This window comes from Urocampus carinirostris, chromosome 13, assembly GCF_059441175.1.
Source record: "Urocampus carinirostris isolate Australia breed hairy pipefish chromosome 13, RoL_Ucar_1.0, whole genome shotgun sequence".
Classification (NCBI taxonomy): domain Eukaryota; kingdom Metazoa; phylum Chordata; class Actinopteri; order Syngnathiformes; family Syngnathidae; genus Urocampus; species Urocampus carinirostris.
In genome coordinates, this window is record NC_142361.1 from 21,841,707 (window position 1) to 21,865,695 (window position 23,989).

General features: G+C 40.9%; 1 protein-coding gene across 1 annotated transcript; it reads right to left on the reverse strand.

The window, feature by feature from the left end:
- Positions 1-1,744: 1,744 nt before the first annotated feature.
- On the reverse strand, positions 1,745-23,799 carry btaf1 (B-TFIID TATA-box binding protein associated factor 1). The gene is made up of 39 exons (XM_088351420.1): positions 23,562-23,799; positions 23,364-23,442; positions 21,700-21,823; positions 21,433-21,547; positions 21,033-21,164; positions 20,663-20,850; positions 20,398-20,531; positions 19,769-19,898; positions 19,615-19,683; positions 18,995-19,084; positions 18,823-18,918; positions 18,541-18,717; positions 17,690-17,830; positions 16,126-16,250; positions 15,874-15,994; positions 13,111-13,215; positions 12,842-12,991; positions 12,612-12,754; positions 12,311-12,485; positions 12,025-12,228; positions 10,728-11,148; positions 10,431-10,615; positions 10,199-10,352; positions 9,846-9,955; positions 9,493-9,694; positions 9,264-9,412; positions 9,016-9,168; positions 8,121-8,242; positions 7,877-8,044; positions 7,717-7,794; positions 7,509-7,638; positions 7,297-7,438; positions 7,093-7,223; positions 6,893-7,015; positions 6,616-6,768; positions 5,585-5,793; positions 5,334-5,493; positions 3,361-3,531; positions 1,745-3,290 (listed from the first exon to the last, which is right to left on the reverse strand). Exons 2-39 carry the CDS (start codon positions 23,375-23,377, stop codon positions 3,141-3,143), a joined length of 5,544 nt encoding a protein of 1,847 aa, XP_088207546.1. The 5' UTR covers positions 23,378-23,442; positions 23,562-23,799; the 3' UTR covers positions 1,745-3,140.
- Between the last annotated feature and the right edge of the window lie 190 nt (positions 23,800-23,989).

Genomic DNA, 23,989 nt, shown 5'->3' on the forward strand with positions numbered 1-23,989 from the left:
CAATGCCGAGGAAGGGAGTCCCTTCCGGATGACTGAGCTTCTCACCTTATCTCTGAGGGGGAGCCCAGCCACCCTGCAAAGGAAACTCATTTCAGCCACTTGTCTCGGCACCGTGTTCTTTCGGTCATAACCCACAGTTCATGACCACTGGTGAGGGTAGGAACGTAGATTGACGAGTAAATCGAGAGCTCTCCCTTTCGGCTCAGCTTCCTCTTCACGGTACAGCGTCCGCATGACGGCAGACGCTGCACCGATCTGTCTGTCAATCTCCCGATCCACCCTACGCTCACTCGTGAACAAGACCCCCAGATACTTGAACTCCGCCTGGGGCAAGATCTTCTCCCCAACCCGGAAGAAGCATGCCACACTTGTCTGAATCATTATTTTTGGGGGTTGTTCCACACAAAACAGGCCTGTTAAAAGTAAGAGAAGAGCAGACAGGCGCAATGGAAAATAAAGCATAAAGGCTCTTTGAACTCAGTTGGGTATCAACGCAGACTTAGAATATTTAACTTTAAACTTTTTCAGGAAACCTCAAAACTACGCCACTCACCTATCTTGCTTCAGTGTGTATTATATAGCCATTGCTATCAAAACTCAATTTTAAAAAAATACAATTATTTCAGATAAGTAAAACAGATGTAAAGAGAATCGTTTGTGGATACCGTATAATGCAAGCAATGGTGGCAAAGTCTTGTGATGCCAACATCTTGGACTTTTTTGCTCACCATTTCCTTCTCTAGCCACTTGCGTTAAGCATTTGGCTGGAGACGATGGTAATCTACATTTTCTAGCTGCTTTGTGTAAATAAAGCATGCTTCTTCCTTGAGCTTTACTTGCATTCCACAGCTAGCCATGCAAGCAAACTTTGCCGCATTCCGTTTCATTGAAATCTCTTACTAGCCTTTTTAGAATCTTCTCCAGCTAAGCTGTCAAGGTTCGCCACTTACAGTCTGACCAACTCCAGCTATTTGTTCTTTTCAGCCACTTCAAATTCATCCTTGCTTATTGACAGCAAAATTCCGAAGCAGTTTACCGTATATACACCGTACATTTAAGATTTATACTTTAGGCATCCTTTCAAAGCTACAACTACCGCTATTGGTTAATATTTTACACTTTAATGAATTTTTAATTAGTGCCTCCTAGTGGTTAAGAAAAATCAATATCAATTCAAATTATAAGCAAAATTATCATGTAACTGCAATTTTGTTAAAAGAATAATTGTATGTTGAACAATCTGCATTTATTACACCTGGAGCATTGAAATAAGTACCATCTTGCTGCTACGGGTAAAAAAAACTGATTACTAAAAGCTTGAATAGAAATGTGAAGAAGAAAAACTGAGGTTTAGTCACGGATTCCTCATTGTTACTATTCATCTTTGTGCTTTTTGACATCATTTTCAGTAGTACGACACAATACAGATTGATTTAGTGGTCAATGTTTCCCCTTTAAGCATTTAGAATAATTAAAATTTATCGACATAAATCTATATATATTTTTTTTCAAATAATCAACATCAATAGTTCACTATTACAAATAAAATGTTAGCTTTCTCAAGAAATCTAATTGTTATTAGTAGGATTCGTAGTAGCACAGGGGCAAATGTTAAAACCTTTTTTAATGGTACAAGTCTTCAAAGTGCACGTTATTAAAAAGCTTTAAAATGTTTACCCTAAAAAGACTTAAGCATTTGTTATTTTATACATGGATTAAAAAATATATATATATATCTTCATGGTGTAGTTTAAAGGTATTGCAGAATTTATTCCAATTCCACTTCCATAAACAAAATTGAGCTATTACAGATATATGTACATGTCCATCCTTTTTAAAATACTTGCCACGTGAAAAACCATTTCAAGATTGGCCCCTGAAAAAGGTTCAGTCTGTGTGACGAGGTCATTTGAACTTGTTAATAAAGTCCGTCCCGTTTCAGTATCCCAAGATTTTATAACAAAAACAATAGTGCCATCTGGTGGCTGGGAGGAGGCCCTTGATGTCTCATCAAGGGGTCATTGAAGTTGCTGACAACCTTGAGACTAGTGCGCCTGATGCATAAGTTAATGGCACGGTGGGGCAAATGTAGCAGCAAAAGTCTGGAAACAAACAATTTGAGCTACGGCGACTACATAATGTAAACTAATACTGTATTTTCCGCACTATAAGGCAACACTAAAAACCCCAATTTATCAACTAGTGTACTTTAAACCGCAGAATACGGCAGATAAGATTGTAAATGTACACAGTAGTTATTGGTTTTCATTACCATACCAGGTTTTACAGTAATACATGTGAGCGATGATTGTGCCGTGATTGATCCAATTGATAAAAATGGTCGACTTAAAACCAAAACATTGTTGTATGCAATGGGACTCAAAGTGGGGGCGGTGAAAGTGCAAACACTTGACAGCAAAGCCCACCAAATTATAAACAATGTATTAGATTTTATTTTCACAGTATTTAAACCATTATGACAAGACCACAGATTTGCATAGTGCATTCTGATAGGTTAATCAGTCTCTCCACCTGACCAAAAAATGTTGAGAATAGAGAAAACAGTCTTTCAACAAAATACTACTTTAGCTCTTATGTAAGTATACATATTAAACAGAGGTTGTTGACTCACACATGAAAAAGCAGACTTTAAATCTATCAGAATGCACTATGCAAATCAGTATTGCAGCACTGCGAGTAAAAACAGTGTTAGGATGGGATGAGTACTAATGCCTTTTCAATAGTGAATTGGTTATGTATCTGCGCTCTCACTGCCACTACTCGGGTTTGATTCCCATTGCTTACAGTGTCTTGATCAGCAGCACATATTAAAGCATTGCTTCAATGTGTTGCTGTACACTCTGAAGCTCTTGCTATAGTTTCAATTTTATGCGCCTTATAGTCTGGTGCACCATATGTATGAAAATACATAAAAGACTAATTTGTGGGGGGTGTGCCTTATGGTGTGGAAAAAAACAGTACCTCTCCACTTATCTACATGATTTACTGAGGGCTAAAAATAAATGGAGATGCCAGAGGGAAAAAAAAGTCTTGCAGGGTTCCAGGGTTTTTGCCAAATTCTGACCAGGTCCTGCTTGGCCAGTCCACATTATCTTGAGCTCCACGAGAGTTTTAAGTTGCTACTGCAGGGAGTGGATGAAGCTGTCCAGGTTGTACTCGCTGTCGTACTGATGCTGATCCCAAAGCTCTCCAAGCCCATCCAGCACAGATTTCATGGAGGCCTTTCCGGAAGTGGACGTGGACTGCTCAGCCCTGTCGCCTTTGTCGTCCTAAGAGGGCGAAAAGCACACGTTTTTATTCATCACGGTTTTGAGTTTCCAAAAACTGTAAAGGATTTACTTTGTCGAGCGTGAAGAGGTTGAGGAGTTGATCCGTCCCCATGCTCTGCAAGCTGGTGTTCTCCTGGCTGATTATAGTGTTTGCGATGTTCATCTTGAACTTCTGCAGGCCCATGATCTTCTCCTCCAGAGTGCCTCGAGTGATGAGCCGATAGACATTCACCACACGTTTCTGCATGGTACAAGAGCATTAGTTGTAAGATACCATTACATAAAAGGAAAATACACTTTAAGTATAACTTTTTTTCAGACCCACACAACAGTCAAATCTTTTGAATTCATAGATATCACTACATGGAATTCCTTCCATCCATTATTTTGTGCATTGCTTATACTCATTAGAGTCACAGGAGTCCTAGGGCCCATCAAAGCCATCTTTGGGCAGTGAACACCCTGAACTGGTTGCAAGTCAGTCATAAGGCACATGGAGACATACAACCAATCACACACAGGGACAATGAGGACCAGCCAATTATCCTGACATGTTTTTGGAATGTGGGAGGAGACCGGAATGCCCGGAGGAAACCTACACGGGGAGGCTGCGATAGCTAGAAATGAACCCAAGACCCTTCGCACTTTGGGGCTGCCCGAAATTCCTCCCCTTACCCAAAATATGACTTATTTTACCACGGAAACATCTTTAAAACACAACATTTTGTTCTTATATATATAATATATATTAATAGTAATGTAATATTCACCAATGTATAGTTTATTATTTGTAATATTTGACCACTAAATGTCACTCTATTGTGTAGTCACCACACAATGGAGGGACATTTAGTAACCAAAACAAGTGCAAAAAAACACAAGGGAGAATACAAACCACAGGGACTCAAATCCGCAGTTTTTTTTTTTTGCACAGCCCTCCGCAAGGTTTTGGGGTTTTTCGGATACTCGTAGCAGAAAGATGGCGTACAATTCAGTGAGCTTCTTACAGGTGAGACTCATGTTATGTAAAATAAATGCAAATATCTCAACTTAAGTATTTAATAAAACGAACATAGTGAAAGTATTTTTGCTTATTATTCAAATCATAATGTTTTTATGTCGTTTTCTCGCCACTAGGATGAGCTGAATTATACACACTGTCCCCCTTTTAAGCAAACTGCAAATTCAAAAAGTTATACAATATCACAAATTTAAAGTGTAATTAAGTAATATTTAGAAATTTATAGTAAAGAAAAAAATAAAATTATTAAAAAAAAATTATTGAGTACTTCACACTGTAAAAGACATTTAAAAAAATGTTATAATGAATATAATACTAAATAATAATTAGCAAAATTATCTACCAACACAGGTTTTGGGGGGCAGTGTAAATTTCAATCTGGCAGCACGTGTTATTTGAAATAAACCAATTATGTTGTAATGGCACGTTTTAACAACTATTTTTTACGTCTTTTGTAAACATAATGAATGACACCAGGATCCGACGCCCTCATTTACCAATTTGAAAATCAGAAAACTATTATACAGAGAAAACAATTGGTATCTTATTTACATAAATAACGATATTTGAAAACGGCACACTTTTAGTCCCGTAATCTGATGTGAAACCGCCAATCTGCTTTTTCTCTCAGACTACTTTTAGCGCAGTATGATATGAATTTGGTGAAATACAAGGCGCAAATAAAAAAAAATGTAATGCAGTGAAATTTTTAATAAGGCACGCCGGATTATAAATCGTCAGAAAATGAACAAACTTGGTTCAAAGAACCTTAAGTATTAGTAAATATGGTTTCCCCAACTAAAACGAATCGATTTATTCGGAAATGGTTACCGTATTTAGAAGCGTTTTACCGAAATTTTCCATTTCCAGCTTTATTCACCATCTAAGGCACACCTTTTTATTTTCTGACAAAATTTGGGGATTTTAGGTGGACCTTTTAGTCTTGAAAATAGGATTGAAATGCATCAAATTAATTAGGTTATATTATTTAAGAGGAACACATAAGCATGACTTTGGAATACCTGGCCAATCCTATGGGCTCGGTCCATGGCCTGCAGGTCTCTCATTGGGTTCCAGTCATGCTCCACAAACACCACAGTGTCAGCACCAGTCAGGTTAAGACCAAGACCACCCACGTGTGTGGTCAACAAAAGCACGTCAATGGACGGGTCATTATTGAACCTAGAGAAGAAAAAAAAAAACAGCATTCCAGATGTCAAACCTCAGCCAAATAGCCGGGTATTGAGTTTGTGAGGCAGTATCGAGCACTCACCGAGAGACAATAGAGTGGCGCAGGCCTGCCTGCACGCTGCCATCCAGCCTTAAGTAAGTGACTGAGGGCATCTTGGGTTTCAGGAGGTCATGTTCAACAATATCTAACATACTCTTCAGCTGGCAGAAAATGAGCACACGATGTTGCGCCACAACAGACTCTGTGCTCCCTTCGGAACTGCCGCCACCCAGGCCACAGTCCAGAAGCAACTGGATAAACACAAAAATCCTTTATTAGAACCAGAAACGAATCTGGTAGATAATTAAAAATTACATGAGAAAATGCCCATTTATCCGGGGTTTTACACATTGGATTGTTGTTTGAGAGTTAAGGACAATGAAAGAAACTATCAGAAAGTGAAAAATATGTACTATAGTTCAAACAATGTAATAATTTGTATATCAGTGGTCCCTAAACTACAGCCTGCCTCTACATTAAGCAAGGCCTCCTGAACAATACTAGAGTATTTTGGCACGCATTCTTTTTTTTTTTAACCCAAAAAACATAATAGGATATAGATGACAAGGGTTATTTATTTGGTTATTGCGGTATCCATTTCATAGATAACGTTGTTAGTCTTCGGACTTTTGTTCTGTCAAGAATCCACAAGTGTTATTTGACTGTGCCTTTCTGGAAAACAATGTTTTTTTTCTACAGTTAGGCCTTTCTGTAATCTACACACTGTTACAAACTGTCCCCGGCCCTTTATCAGAGGAGGAAAACGTTTGGGGACCCCTGGTGTAAATTGATTATCAAATGCCTGATACAATGACATAAGACATGATAATGAGTTTAAATGATCGATAGAAGAAGGGTCTGAAGTTATTTTAGAAACTGGTCTCATCGGCCTTTGGCCTCAACCTGTCCTCCCTTTTTTCTTACAGGTTATTTGTTCTTTCTGTGCAGTGATGCTTGTGGTTACATGCTTGTAATGAAAATATAAATGTGAAAAATACAAAGTACAAGAATACAAAAAAGACCGATACATTCGGATTTTCAGTGTTGTAATGTAATGAATATGATTAGCTCACCTGTTTTAGTGCAGAAAGTTTAGGAGCGTGCTGAATGTCTCGCAAATTGGAGTTTTGGCCTGCTAGCTGCTCTGTGATGCGTTTGTACTCTGGATGCTGCGGAGTCAATACCAAGCTTGGGTGGTTGCAAAGCTTGCGCAGGTACTGCAGGGCCTGAAAATTGAAGAAGTTTACAATAAGTGACTAAAGAGTACCACTTATCCTTAATTTCATAAAATAGTCACAGGATATTGCCCAGTACTTTATAGGCCTGGTGGAATTCAATTTTTTTTGGTACCTGGAAGACATGACCAGTGGCCTTCAGTTTAGGCTTTTCCTCCTTCTCAACAGAGGAAACACAGACGCTGTCGTCTATGCTTGCTTTAGCTCGAGACTTGGCAAAGTCTTCATACAGTTGAATCTGAAAGTTTGCATGAAAATATAAGCTCACACACAATATTTGGCATCTGATAAAGTGATGAAGGCTTGGTGACCGACCTGCAGTACACTTAAGTTGCAGTAATAGTCCTGAATGATTTTGGGTGGAAGATCTTGCAACACATCTTCTTTCATCCTTCTCAAAAGGAAAGGCAACACTTGCCGATGAAGCGCCTCCATCGCCAGCACACCTAGAGAGATTGAAAGCTTGGTGGGGGAGTAATCATACCAGCGTTTGGAGAAATGAGAATGGAGCTGCCGTACCGGCCTCCTGTTCTCGTGAAGAACTTTTGGCATCACGACTGGCCAGGATGGGTTTGCCGTAACGTGCAGCAAACTGGCGCTCCGTCCCCAGGAAGCCCGGCATGAGGAAGTCGAAGAGGGACCAGAGCTCCAGAACGTTATTCTAAAGATGATTTGAGGAAGGAAGGTCTTAAAAATGGATTAAGAAATGGAAAAACACAGAAGAATCTCACCTGAATCGGCGTTCCTGACAAGATGACACGGAAATTGGCAGCCAACTGTTTAATGGCTTTGGAAAGTTTGGTTTTACCATTTTTGATAATATGACCTTCATCAAGAATACAGTAATTGAATTTTACATTTCTGCAAAAGTGAAAATGTAAAACCAGTTAATAAAAATCTACACTTGAAACCCTTTTATTAAGTATTAAAAGTACTCACTTAAAAAAGTCAATATCATTTCGTACAACATCATAAGAAGCAACAACCAGATTGTGTTTCTTCACTTGATGCTGCAACCTAAAAAGGACAAAAATTCATTTGGATCAAGCACTGCACATTTAAGTGAACAGAAACATCCCACACAAATGTATGTGCTTACCGCATTCTCTCTGTAGGTGGGCCCGTGTAGTGCAGCGGATTGAGATACTCTTTTGCGCAAAATTTGCCCACCTCGTCCACCCAGTGACCGGTCAGCGTAGGTGGGCACACCACAAGAGAGGGTAGCGGTATGCAATCAGCTGCCTTCGTTTTGGAATATTCCTGAGATCTGAAAAAGCAACGACCATTTACCCCACATTAAATCTCAATCAAAGTCCACATGCACATAAGACTATGCTCACTACCTGAGGTAGTGATCTCCTGCTAGAATGCAGATGGACTGCAGAGTCTTGCCAAGGCCCATGTCATCGCACAGAATACCGTGTAACTTGTACTTGTTGAGGAAAGAAAGCCAGTTCACACCATCCTGCAAATGAAAAACAAAACATTTCCACTTATCACACAAAATCCATGTCAAGAGTTAAAAGAAATATTCATGCAAAGCAGAGTTCTGCACATAGCTCTAGAGAAATGTTGGGACTCTTTCATATCTAATGTGAAAATAATAAAATAAACGGAACATTAACAGGGCTATTCACAGGTAAAACGGTGTAGTGCTTTGAAAACTATTGGCAGCTACCTTTGTTTAAATAAAAACAATGTTAATCGAAAGTCAGAGCTGTGTTGACTTCAGGAACACTTCTGTGTGTTCCGTTTTTTTCTGCGTTATTTTATTGAAATGATGAACTAAACATTTGACCATCTGAATAATTAAAAAAATTTAATAAAATACTGCCAAATTAATTCCTTTCAATTAATTATTTCATAAATATGTTGTATGATTACTTGAACGTGATATGAGTATATTAGATTGTTGAGGGCTTGACATGGTCTTAAAATTCTGAATGGTTGTCAAATTGTATTCAGTGCTTATTCCATTTAGTTTTCAATAGCTGCGGTCCTGGATGCAGTGAATATTTTAGTCCTCATTTTCCCTATTCAAATTGCAACTGGTTCTAAATCCTTAGCTCAGTGACAATTTGAGTAGATTTCATCTTGTGTTTACCAAGAGAAAATGGTCTGAAATGTGCATTTATTTCCCAAAAACATTTAAACAATTCTAATGCTGCAAAAAAATAAGTGATTTCAATGTTGGAATATTTAAATATGCAAAAAACATCAACAGAAAAGGGCACATACCTGCTGGTACTTCCTTAGCTCTGCTTTAATTGGAACTGGGATGTTGTAATTCTCCAGTTTTCTGCCATCAAGCAGTTGTTCCAAGAAATGCCGCTCTCTGGCCTTCTGTCTGATCAAGTCAGCAGACATGGCAGGAGGGTCTGGTATGCCTGCCTGGGAAAGAGGAAACAATCATGGGGGGGGGGGGGAAACTTGTCATCAAAACCACCTATCCCAGAAACAATTAGGATTCATATGTGTGGTTCTACCTCCAGTGGTAATAGGCGAATGAGCGTAGCAAAACACTGTGTGGCCATGAAACGAATGCTATCACTAGGATCGCTCATGCGCCCCAAAACTGGCACCACCAGCAGCACAATGTAGGGCACAATATCCACATCCAACTGCTCCATCACACCTAAAAAGCGCTCAGTCAAGGAGAATCTCAACCATAAATGTCTTAAATAGAGAAGTCATTTGATAGCGTGTGAAGGATACAAGCCAAAGCCTCGATTGCCCCCTCCTGTTTGGTGGAGTCATGAATAGCAGCCAACCAGGGCAGTACGCACTTCAGAAACATATCCATCGTCTCTAGCATGGAACTCTTACCAAGAATGCCTACACATCGCGCTGCCATGTGACGCACGGCTGTGTACGGATGTTGTAGGCAGGTAAACAGATGAGAAAGGTGTTCCAGAAGCTAAAAATCAAAAAGAAATAAATTACTAAGGTAATCATGGTACGACTACATATTTAAAGCCTGGAAGTGGACAGCCAAAGGAAACTGTTAAAATTATGTAATTGGGTAATTGCAAATACAATCTAGAACAGCCATTTGGATTAAATCATACCAGAGGTTTGAGCTCATGGGACATAGCCCCAGCCATGACTTCAAGCACTTGTAGCGAGTTGACAAGATCTTGAGCTGCAGCGTCACCTCTTTCCAACTGCATCTGCCTATCTGGAACAGGAAAATATACAGGAAAGTCCCTTAACCAACACACAGACATGAGTCATACTATCGGACAGTGTTTATTGGAATGGCTGAGGCCCAGCCTAATTATTCATCTAATTCCAAATATTAGCATAAATAATTGGCAAAACCGATTATGCCTATTGAACGTTTTGGCCTCTGTATACAAGTTGTACGTTAGATATCTCTATCTTGCTAGGCATAAACTTAGTCTGTTATGATTCAACGTACCAATAACATTATTTTCATTAACTGCTGCCCTCAGAGGTCCTATCATGTTCTCCCAAAGGTATGGTAGTGATTTGGTAAGGTCAACACCAAAGTGCCTTGCAATCGTAGTTAGGGAAAACTCTGCTCCTCTTCTTTGAATTAGAAAAGGCTTCCTCTGAAACAGGAAAAATACTGTTTAGGCAAAACCAGATGCGTGTCCCAATACGAATTCTGAACTCTCATCGCCTCATACCTCCTCATTGTCCATGCCAATGGTGTTGCCCGGAGTAGGGTCTGAAGCATGAGTTTTAGATGATTTAGGGACTGGGCCCCTTTTACTGGTGATTACAAAAGCAGCCCTTTGGTGACGGTACAGAGTCATGATGCCGCAGGTTTTGTTCACCTTATGATGCAAGTATTCCTTGTCCAAGCCAATTCCTGGTATAAAACGTGGGAGAGAATAAATTCATCCCAAAAATGTATGTCATACTTAGCTAGAAATGTAGGCCAACATTTTATGGTTTGCTAGTTTTTTCAATGCTTTCATTACCTTTGGAATTTTCTTGTACGGGCGGTACTGGACAAGCTGACGAGGGTGTAACCGAGGAATCGGCACAGACTGACACACAGAGGTTTTTGATAATCTTAGGGTTGGGGCATGGCGAGCGTTCACAGCACTGCTGCAGCAACTTAGCTATGAAAGAGGCAGCATAGCCCTGAATAAGAGTGTTCTCCTCCCGTTTGACTGATTCCATCAAAGGCCGGACCAGCGGGTTGAGTTTGTCAGGAAGTGCTTGCAAGTTGATCACGGCACAGGCGGTGAACATGTGGACACGGAGATGGAGCTGCTGCCATTCATGGCTGGTTTCCAAGACTGTGGCTTGTGCTTGCTGCCGTTTATTGTCCAATGCCTGCCACGGTTTTGTCTTCATATTCAAACTGGAGGTTGAGTCGGTGAAGACGGTAGTTAACTAGGATATAAGTGAGATAATTTGTTGAAAATAAAAGATAAGTGACCTTTAGCATAGTTGATGAGCTGGGTGCAAGTGTATTTTTGTCTAGTTGCGTACTTTTTTTGTCATCTGCTAAACATGCCTTTTCTTTTGTCAACATATCAACAATGTAGTTGTGATCCACAAATTATTAGTTTAAATCCATTTGTGTGCCAGACCTTTCAATTATCTTTAGTGGCAATTTTACTTGGCAGACAAATTTATCAGAGACAAGAGTTTCATTTTCTAAGATTTTGTGGTGGACAAATACCCTTTGGCACTTAATTCTTGACAGAACTAGCACAGGAACAATCCGTCTAACACTGGCTTTTCTTCAGAAGCAATTAATAGGAAATCAATGGGATTAATAAGCTTTGATCAATCAAATAGGGCAGAAAGTACAGTTTTTTTTTTAATAAAAAGGAAAACTTCCAATATATAATTTGTTATAGAAATTACAGGATCCAAAATGTCCATATATGTTGCATAAAACACATTTTCAGATGAATATAGAATTCAGTTGTATGCTATGTGCTGCTTAAGTAAGGGTGGGCCTCAAAAAGCCCCGGGCCTGATTTTGTACAACATTCATAAACATAATGACAGGTCAGCTCCAGGGATTGTATCAAACTTAACACTGTACTGTTTTTACTGGGAGCGACGCTCCAACACAAATTCCTTGGGACACAATGACCCTATCAAAATAGAAACGCCAACTGTACACCCCTTAATGAGGCAGATGTGAATATTACAAAAAATAGACTGATCATTATACGCATTATTCATCAAATATAAGTATTTAAATGTGTAAATATACGCATGATCATGTATTGCGCGGTGTGTTGGTGGTCATACCAGCTCATTGGCTTGATCTATGGTGAAAACACTGCAATTGAGGCGATCTTGAACATCTATATGAGCCTCTGACAGCAAGGCGATGAACTGCTTGCATTCATTCTGCATACGCGTGAAAGGGATTGCAATTTCATCGTAATACAACTGCTCCGAGAGGATAGCGAGAAGACGAGGCTGCACAGTATTTGACACCATCTGGCAATCCTGAGAAAGAATGAGAAAGTAAATCAATAGTTGATCCAAAGAAAATAAGTAGTGACCTGCATAAAGAGAAAATACATTTTACCTTTTGAAGAGCAGCCCACTCGCATAGTACAAGCGCTACAGCTATCCGCTGGAGCGCAGACTTTGAATTCAGGTGAAAGAGCAACAACTGGCCCAAAGACTCAGCAGGACGTATCTCCTGAGATGAGGCATTGAGGTGAGGTTCACAAATACACCTACACAGAGCACCGAGCAATCTAAGAAGAAAGATCAAAGAAAATCGTTTCCAAACTAAAAATAAACTAGTTCAAATTGATGAAATATAAACACATTGGTCAGACGAAAAGAGACATCAGTGTACTAGTACAAGCACGCCGGCTTACTTGGCAGCCATCAGACGAGCACGCATGACCACATAGTCTCTTGATACTGGGTCATCAGTCACTGTCTCTGCCCCTGCTATATACTCCTGTACCGTTTCTTTAACAGTGTTGGCCCCTTGCCGTGCCTTTGAAGCAGCTTTATCCTATTACATAAACACAAATGTTCTGTGAATGGGAAGTAAAATAATGCAAAACATTTGATTTCTGATCAAATACAGGGAAAGAGCAACCTTGGATCGGGACTTGACTTCAAGCAACATGTTGAGGTCAATAGGAATGTGTGAGGCCTGCATCATAAGACAAAGCCAGGAGCCCATCCATGGGCAGCTGGCAGCTACCACATACTGTTGCGGAGCCTGAGTGAGCAACTCCGTCCACACCTGTAAATAAGGCGTACAATAAAGATACCGCAATACAGTGCTGGAAACAAAATACACAGATTAAAGAAAAGTGATTAACTTGCAACAGTAGCAATGGTTTTCCATTTAATGTGACAAACCTTTTGGATCAGATCCAGGATTTCCTCATTGCTTTCTAGGATACAAGACTGGAAAATGTGACGAAGCATATCTTGGAGGATGGGGTTTATCCACGTTGCACATTGCTGTTTGACAAAAGTAACATTATAACTAACGTTACGAATGTAACTATGGTTTTATGACTCCTGTACGACCGCCAGACACAGTGATTCAAACTCTGAGTTTTACCTTTGTGCATGTGCAGTTCGAGAAATGCGTACCAAAATCACAGACAGCGTACCCCTGAAGGCAGGATGTGACCATACGCGGCATAATACAGGCAACAGTCTCCTCAATCCAGTGGGACAAGCATCACACAGACAAATAACACTCCAGACAAGCCGCCACACTGACAATTGATGACAGGACGAATAAAAACTCTCGCAACAAACAAGCAATGCAAAGTACGCACGAGGCACAAGAGCCCCACCCAGGGGAGAGCCGGGACTCATAAGATGTTGTAACCAGTGAAAAAAAACAGGGGCCAGAAGGCACTTGGGGACTGAGTTGGCATTTGGCCACAGCAAATAGTCAGCACCGTCTGATCGTCACTGCAGGCAGGCAGGGCCAGCAGATAAGGGGTAAAGCTGACCAACGCTCTCAGCAGAAGCCAAGGCAAGTAATAGCACAGCCCTACAAGTAACCGACTAAAGGGCCAGCCTGAGCTAGCGGCACAAAAAAAAAAAAAAAAAAAAAAAAAAAAGGGGCCATCCCACACCAGCACGGGGACAAAACCGTAGTGTACCCCCGATCAAGCAGACAGCACCCAGGCGCCAAGAACGGCGTGCCTGAGCTGTTCAGCACAAACACCCAGTGCCGAACACACGAGTAGAAGGAGCATGGGCCAGAATGCCAACCTGCCCCCTCTTTGGGATAACAGTGCCCACCTTTGACAGGCCACGAAACACTTAAACACAGCTGGCACAGAAAGGGAAACCACGTTCAGGCCGGCAAATATAGGGCTAACAGCCATAGTGGGCAGCCCACCTGTTGAACAACAAGAAGCACAGACCACAGGAGGGCAAAAACCTTATGTAAGTAAGCTTGATGGCCTGTAAGTGCGCCAGCCCAACCAGGCCCAAAGGGCGGTCCACAAAAACGAGTGAGGAACCACTAAAGAACAATCGATCATCATCCCGGAGGAAAATAGGCCTACGCTGGCCACGCTGAACCACCAGACTCACAACATCAGGATGAAGGCACCGTCAATTAGGGAGACCCTGGGTGGAAAGGCAACTGACCAGGCAACTTTAAACGCCGGGCAGGCACACGGTCCTCCAAATGTAGGCATCCCACCAAGGGAAACGGTCGTCTCGCAGCAATAGCAGGGCAGACAGTACACCACCTTAGCAGCGCGTGTGAGACAGGCACGATGTCAACAGCTGCAGGCAGTCAAGAGGAGCCCACACAAAACAGCAGGTCACAAACCGTAGGGCGAGGCAGAGCCCGTAGGGGAGAGGGCAAAACAGGTAGCGACAGGCATCATAGGCAAACCAGGCAAACGCCAGTTCAAAGGGGTGAGCTAGACCTGCTCGGCAGGAAAAAACAAAACACCTGAACGTTAACTACCTGGCGAGGGCAACCTGGCCACATCTTGAGAGCGCCTCCGTCAAGCGTGTCTGTGCCAGCCACACCTGGAACAAGCGCCAGTGTCAGAAAAGGCGGGACCTCCCCACCCCAACCGACCTGCAAGCAGCCAACCAGGCATCAATTCAAGGCTAAATGCCAACCTAATACAAGGACTGCAGCCACAACAGGGCGAATGTCAAAGACCATATGGAAAGCCACCAACAGAAAGATGGGGCAACTGGCACAGCGAGGCGTCCACCGAAAAAGGTAAAGTAAGCCGAGGAAAGGATGCGCCAAAACCACCCACGCAGTAAATGCGGCCGCATACACAGCACAAGGAAGCATCTATTGCAACCAGTGCAACAGGAACAGCGCGCAGCAAGTAGAAGGAAGGGGGCGCCAACGCCACATATGCAGCAGCACACACACCACAAGGAAGCATGTATCGCAACCATTGCAACAGGAGCAGCGGCAGGACAAGGAACGCAACCTCCACGTGGTGTCCTGTGGACGGCCACATGGCCGACGAATGCGTCTCCCACCCGCTACACGAACGCTTCGGTACAAGTTACCCAAAGCTGACCTCATCCGCTTTCGGAGCGGCCAATTCGCGGAACTCGTAACACAACCGAAGCGTTCCATGTCGTTCCTAAAGATCATCTTTAGACGACTTGAAGCGATCTAACAACAACAACAACAACAGGAGCAGCGCGCAGCAAGTCGAAAGAAGCAGGCGGGAACATGGCAAATGCCAAAGGGTGCACAGTAGAGGGAAGCATTCAATTCAATAAAGCACAACAGCAAAGGGACACTGTAAGCCGGGGGAAGGGGGCACCAACGCCGCCTGCATGAACCCAGCAGAGAGGGTCCAATGTAAAAAGCGAAACAGGACTAAGCCAAGCGAAAGGGGCGGAAATGCTGCCTGCATTGCAAAGGTGTAAGCGCACACAGGCCTCCGACATAAGAGGCGAAACAGGACAAGGGAATGCTACCTGCAAGGTAAACGCACGCAAATTTCTGATTGCGAGACTAACTTTGGTATGCATTTTTCAAAGTGCACATGCGCGAAAGGGAAAATTCTGTACTTGAAAAACCACCTCTGGCGGTCTGTATGGACTAAAGAGAACTAAATACTCAGTTACACAAACTTTTTAATGAATGTATTCACATTTTACCTGGTCAGATTTGGACAGCAGTGTGTAAAGCGTTTCCAGTGCCGCCTTTCTTACTGATGAGATAGTGTGTCTTAGGAAGGGCCAAACCCGCGGCACCAGCACCGTTAATGACTGCTGCATACTATAATGGACCGAGAAGGCGATCAAAACAATTTCAAGTGTAATTATTAAATGTGTCCAGCAAAATAACAAAAGGTTAAAATAATCTTTTAGTGTTGGATTAAGAAAATAAAAAAGTAAAATAATAACAACCTGCACTGTCGAACTTGCGGGTAGGTGAGCAGTGACGATATTAATGTCATGATGCTGTTGGTGGAGGCAGTGAGGTCGTCCAGGTCCAAAAGAGCATCCCACAACGTGTTTATGATGAACGGTACCTTTGGTGCACAAGGAATTTCAATCCCAACATTGATTATGTCAAATATGCATGAGAACCAGTAGTTACACATTTTGATTCAACATTATAGAACAAGCTATGAAAATAAGCAGTACAGTGGTCCATCTACAAACAAGATTACATTTTCCTGGATTTAGCTCGTATTTAGAATTTGTTACCTGGAGGAATTTTTCCCATTACTGAAAACCAATTAATATGTTCAACAGCCTGCCAAAATCAAAGATAACCCCAAATAGCTAACAAAAGAGAAATAAAACAGCTTCCTGATTTCGAAAAACATTCAAAGAGTAATTGAACATAAAAATACAGTAATAATATGAATAAGATGATTTTAATGAAAAAAAAAAAAAAAAAGAAAAAAGTTTATTATGAGCACTTACCATGGGGAAGTCAACAGTTAATAACGAAGGTGTGTGCAGTGGTGGAAGAGAGAAAAGGGGAACAACAACACTAGAGCACTGCTTTAGGTCTTTATGAAGGGTCAAGTCAAGTCATTATAAGTATAGCCCTTATTCACAAGGAGTCTCAAAGGGCTTCACAGACCACAAAATGTCAACACCTAATGTGTAGCTTTGTTTTTCAGTACTATCCTTTATCATTAGGCCGGCTTTGTAACGTTATAGAGGATATTATTTTATTTAACGTTTATTTTTCAGTTTCAAAACGTCCATTCCAGGCAGCAGAGCAGCGCATGGCGCGTGTGCGGCACAATTCTGAGGGCATGAGATCGAACCTTCCTGTGTGGAGTTTGTATGTTCTCCCTGTGCTTGCATGGGTTTCCGCCGGGCACTCCGGTTTCCTCCCACACTCCAAAAAACCCATCAAAGTCAGGTAAATTGGCTGGTCCAAATTGTCCAAAGGTGTTAATGAGCGAGTGAGTTGTCAGTCACTGTGTGCCCTGCGACTGGCTGGCAACCAGTGTCCCCTGCCCGACGATAGCTGGGATGGGCTCCAGCACCCCTGCGACCCTACTGAGGATAAGTGGTGCAGATAATGGATGGATGGAAACCATGCATTCCATACAAAATATAGTACTGGAGCAACTTACAAAAAACTTCAACTTACCAACGATCGTCCGTTGTCTCGTTCCCAAGTAGGGCAGCGTCTGTACTACGAATATAAAATGGTTTGAAATTTTGCGTTTAGACTACAGGAATTCCTAGTTTTTCACAGAGGTTGCGTTCCAAAAGGACCCGCGGTAATGAAGAGACTTGACTGGGATGAAATGATGCTGGAGGCGAGCAATCTTGAGAAAATGGCCCTCTAGCGATAGAATTTAGAAAGCTTCGTAACTTGGACTTTCTCTTGTATGTCAGGAAATAATTTTGCTTAAATGACATCTCGTATCTCGAACTTCTCTTAACTATAGTAGCTTGTAAGTAGAGGGGCCACTATACTGTGTCTGACTCAAAAACTAACCTTGCTGGGCAGAAGTTGTACCAAGCCTTTCACCACTGGGATGAGAGCTGCAGCGGCAACAGCCCTTACATCATCATCAAGGTCCTGAAGACCCACAGTGATGGCAGGGAGCAGTCGTGGGAGTAAAACTGAGATCAGGTCCTATGGGTCAAAATGGACAAAGATTTAATGCAGAGACAGGATTCCTACAACTTAAAGTTAACTTCAAGACTTTTAAATGCGTTTTGAAAATTAAATTTAAGACAAAGTAGCCAAAGAACACATTGAACCCCAAAAAACAAAACAAAAAAAAACCCAACATGAGTTAAAGGCGATTTTAAACATTTTCTTTTTAAATCACATTTTGGTCCGGCTGAAAAACAGCACGTTCCAAAGTTTTAGACATGGAAAACAATATGGGGTAAGGAGAAAACACGTAATAATTTTTACAGTAAATCATGGATCCTCAGTCAAAGATAACTACTAATGCCAAAGAACTCTTTTGCTACATTCATGAAGCATTTTTTATAACGATGCATGGAAAATGAATTTAACAAAATATTTTTAGTAAACACAAATATAAATCTTGTCTTGATCACATTTAAAATTGGATTCAAGACATTTTAATGTAATTCAAGACCTTTTTTTTTTAGAATAATGAATTCAATGCTTTCAAAGAATGTTGAAGGATCCGCAGGATCACCAGGACATGTCCCTCCAAAAGAAACACTGCTTTATTTGTTAAAAAAAATATACCAATATGTAAAAATGTGTTCCATTTGTCTCCACCCATCATAACCAAGCATATTCATGATCATTTGGCGATCTAATCCGAATTGATTGTCTGTACAGCCAAACAGAACGAGTGGTACCTGTCGGACTGCGAGGGTGTATTTGATTCCTAGCAGGCCTCCGTGACGAACCTCCCACTGGTCCTCTTTGAGCAGCTTCAGAAGGACATCTACAGTCATTGACACACCCATCTCATTCATGTGGCGAAGAGCCACGCCAAGAGTTTGAGCACACGTCTCCCGGACAGGGGCAACTACCTGGTTAAGAGATTACAAAGGATCAAGTAAAATATCTTAAATATATTTGATATGTGCCATTTTATACAAGAATGATGATACAGGTAAATCAAGTTGAAGACCAACCTCATCTGACACAAAATCTCCAAAACGGTCCAAAGCAAAGACACAAAGCAAACGAATGACAAGGTCTTGTATCCACTCTTCATGCTGCCGGAACATCTTCAACACAATTTCAGACAGAAAAGTATAATGACCAGCCAAATATGATCAACTCACATAAAGAATTCTCATATACCTGTTCTGCAGAGCTCCCCACAAGCTTACCACCTCCTTCACCATGGAACTTGAGGATTTCCCTAAGACCAGTGCCTGCACCGTGACGGATCTGTCAACAAACGTGTCTGTTAGTGATCAGCCACTCACAGAATTAATGTGGTCATCTCCGAAAATTAGAAGAAATAAGTTGGAACAAGTATATTAAAATAAAATCTGCTTCAGCAGCTTACTTTTGATTTTCATCGGTGAAAAATTCACACTCATTTCCCACTTTTCCTTACTTGTATGCGCGTTCGGGCATCATAAAGGATATGTATATTTTATCGCAGGAGTAATTTTTTTTCATCGCAGTGGAAATTTGCTATACCTTATTTATATTGTGATGGATATTTAATGACAGTTACAGTGTGACAACCAAAACAGAAAAAAAAAAAAAGAGAACAATACTAAAGAGATTTGCATGTGCCCGTTTTGCATTCACCCATTCACATTAGGGCACAATACCAGCAACGCTCTCATTACAGTTAAAACCACATGCACAACTATCAGATTTGAAGCATGGCATTTTGACATGATTACATTAAGAACCTTTTTTTTAAGCCAATGACTTATACCTCTCAAGTCTGAATAAAAATTTACCTCCCAAGAAGGATTAAAGAGGTCATTGCAGAGTTCTTCACAGAAGCTTTCCAAAGGCCACTCCTGCGTCTTAAAATAAGATATTCATAGATCAACACATATTCACTACAGTAGATCTTGAAACGCCGTCAGTAAATGCTTTGCTCTATTATACCTCATCCGAGAGACTGACATTATCGGGGACTTTGTTGAGTAGGACCTTATTCTCCGTTGTTGGTTGGTCAATACCCAAGGTTGTGGTTTTCCTTCGTTTTTCTTCGGGCTCACCTTCAAAACTGTCATTGCTTCAAAATAGATAGAAAATAATTTGCATATCTTTAAATAAACTGCATGTAAACCCATTTTTATCTTTATATGCATAACAATTGTTAACACCTAACAATCCTTTAATATTAAAAATATTGGCCAATAGTGTAGTTTTCTCTCGAAAAAGTACATTTGGTCAATGCTATAGCCTCGTTTTTGATCATATTCCCAAAAATGTCCAATCAGAGATGCACTTCGAGCAGGTCACCCTGCCACAACACTGAATTGGTTCTCCAATTATTATGAGCTGTTTCTTTAGTGCCGACACAATAGAAGGTCAAAAACTTAATACCACCAATTTTAGAATATTAATACCCAATAAGATATGTATAGATTACATACTTTGGTACGCAAAGTGGAGTGACACCAAAAGCAATGTCCTCGTTTATCATACAATATTTCATATTGAAATTTTTGTGTGGGAAACAGAAAAGCAACAGAATGGACAAAACAGTATACATTTATGCTTTGTCTCACCTTTTTTCATTCGGATCCAAGTCTCTGGATTTCTGTTTCGCAACAAGCTTCGCCAGCCTTTTTGCTTTATTCTTCTGGCGATTGCTCATTCCTGGCCGGAATTCTGAATCTATAAATTCTGACGCTTGAATAGGCTGAAAAGTAAAAATATATTATTTCATCAAACAAAATCAGTTGTTAGTTGCATCCTATACATTTGCTGCAAGACAACAAGCATTTTACACTTTCCTTATTTCAAGGCACAGATCCTGAAATGAGGACTTACATTATGATAATGAGAGCTGGATCCAGCAGTGATCTTGCTTCCTTGAGGCCTTGAACACGTATAGTCCAGGTCCTCATCATTAAAGAGCTCCGCTGTGTCCATGCCAATCGCAGCACCTATGTCAAGCCCCAACTTCTTCTGAAGGAGCTTTCTTTGGCAGGCCAGACGTTCCTTGGGGTCCATCTCACCTAAGAATATAAAATGGTTGGCAGCCTATAAACCAATTAAGTATTGTCACAAAACAAATTCTCAATGCTTTGAAAATATATTTTTTGTTTATTTTCTAATAATTGTTGAATGCCTTGACTTGTGAATAAGTGTCTTAAGAACATTACTGACATTATTCTTGTGGCAAGATGGCCTGACTTACACATTTTGTCATCCTGCAATTCAAACTCAGCCCCCGCAGATCCCAAAAGAGAAGCTCCATGTTTGAGTAGGCGGGAAATGTCAAAATGGTAAAAACTAAGCCTGTCAAATGCTGGATCCTCTGGTGAGGTTTCTGAAAGAAAGAACATTAGTTTTATAACAAAGTAATAATGTGAAAACAACAATTTGGTCTATGATAGCCTTTTGTACTATAAATTATCTTAAAACTTTAAAGAAAAAAATACTAGAAAAAGCTTTGCGTTTATCAGCTTTGATTACTATTCAATTCTTAAAACAAAAGTGTACATAAGAGAAAGAAATATTGAAGTTTTTTTCACATTGGTTTTGAATACACTGAGCATTTATTTAACCTATGTTGTCCATAGCTTGGTAGGACCAACCTTCTTTAGGGCTCGGGGCAGGATTCCATTGCGGAATATTTTTCACAATAGCCTCTACAGCTTGTCCTGCAGCAATACGAGTGTCCCAGTTGGGACTCCTTAGATATGTCAAGACCTGAAAATAGACAATACCATTTCAATTGAATAAATATTAAGAGGTCATGCAAACAGAAAATTTATACTATGTCAAAAACAGCAATTTCGCATCGTTTTTAATTAGCATATCACACCAACTTTAAATATTTGGGGTACAGCGATCACTTATACCTTGTTTAATAAATTATTGAGCTCATGTGGGTGGAGTTTCACCACTTCCCCTAGCTGCTGTGCTGCTGCTTTCCTAGTGACTGGGGTTGTTCCGGTGTCAAGTAAAATAAACAGCCGATCAAGCCTGGAAACAAAAGTGTACAAGATCAACACACAAACAAAACAAGTGACATTACAGTGGATGCATAAGTTTTTTCTACATTTGCAGCAGACTAGTCAGTGAAGCAGCGATTACATGTAGATCAGTAAATCAGGATTGTCCCCCACGTTTAAAATTGCAAGGTGAACGCTTCCAGGTTTTTCAATGTCGTATACAAAGAATAGGATCGGTTGACATTCAACAAAATCAAAAAGCTCCACCAGATACCCTTTTTCTGTAGTTGCATTGTTGCACCACCATATGGGCTCCAATGAAAAAAAGCAGAAAATAGCAAATACCAAAGAAAAAAAATTGAAAGCCAGGGTATTTCCTGGGTTTAGTCTTTAATTCATTTTCCAACCACATCCTTAGAGGGCCGCGGTGATGCCAAAGCCCATCCCCGCTAACAATGAGCAGTGGTCTGTGGACACCTCGGATTTGTTTCCAACCAATCAAAGGGCACATGAAGACAACCATTCACGCATATATTGACTTCCCAAGGACAATTTTAAAATCACCATTTGACCTGGCATGCATGTTTTAGGGATGTGGGAGGAAACCAAAGTGCCAAGAAAAAAACCCACAAGCAGGACATGCAAATTCCTCAAGAGAGAGGCAGGTAACTAAAACTGAAAACACGACCGCTGAACTGTGCTGGACGTGCTAACCAGTCAATCACCATGCCGCAGAGTGAAAATCATGTCTACCAAAATAAGTTATTTTAGAAGAAAAGGCACTACATTGCTATTAGTAAATACATAGATATAATCGTAGTATTGCCTTGTGTGAAACCGCTTGAAATATACTTGTCATGATGAGCCTTACTTTGTGTTAATTCAGTCACAAGAGGGTGGCGGCCGCTGCAAGTACAGTCTCAGTATTGACAACAATACTTGATATTGATACTCTTATCATTAGTTAGGATGGTACCCTCTCTGCCTCCATTTAAACCAATGAAATAAAAACTATCACTTCATATGAGACAGCAGGCCCTTAAGATCAGGTTGGTTTTGGTGCTTTACTTAAGCAGTCTAAAAATAAAGTGGCATGGATTAAAGGAGAGTAGATTTTGCATCCTCCAGTGAAACTACCGATAGAATCGCAACTACAAAAAGGATCGATTGCACAGTAATTGATGACCACTGTCATGCCAAGTGGGCTCAGAAAAAAATAACAATTGGCCACTGAGAGGAAAAGCAGTGTGCTTTTTAATATTTCCACTTTGTATTTGGGGTGTAAACCAAATATCTCAGTCATCACATAATGATCATTGCTGATCCATTCAGCAACTTAACAGTAGAACAAGCAGAATTATATATGCAAGAAGTAATATGCAATCGGCGTCAACACGAACGTCAAAGTGTGCAACGGTGAGTTTTATCCTAACGTCACACTGGGTTTGTAAACAGTTCCTTCTGATCGCTCAGTTCGATTCTCTTTATACGCCACACCGTTATGTATGCTAGCTAGCCAATTGTTCAAGTAAAGTCCGTCACATAAAAATCCTCTGGCATTGCGTTCTTACCTTGTTACAGCCATGTTCAGGAATCCTTAGCTACGTCCCGTCCCACATTCAAATTGAAACCAGGAGTTTGGAAGGATTCCTGTGAGGGAAAAAAAAGGTTCCGAGGTGGTGAATAAATAGCAGGCGAAGTCAGGAGCTAGTTAGCAGCTAACAGCTAGCAAATCGAGGGCCCGGCCCGTCTGCGTTTATGCTACTGACCGCCCCGAGTGCTTCGAACCAAGACGCGGAGTTCTTGATCAATTCATGGCTTCAAAAGTTGTCTCTCTCGCCTCCGTGATATCTTCTGGCACCGAATATCACCGACAATTCCACGCATATCAATCTATAGCTTACGTCACCCTTCAGAACTCGTTGCAGAGAGATATAATAAGCGAATTAAGTAGAAAGAGTTATTTTGTGGCGCTACCGGGGCGACCCAGAAGACTGTTTTTATATGAGGGGCCATCTTGCATTTATTCCTTCCTCTGTGGTGAGCGATCGCTGATTGGCTACACACATCACAGCGAGCCAATCAGTGCATAGTTTAAAGGAGCGACGAATAAAGGGGAAAAAAAGACGTGAATGGACGCTTTTTTTAACCTTTGACGCGATAATTTGTTTTATTTTGCGTGTCTTTGTTTGAATTT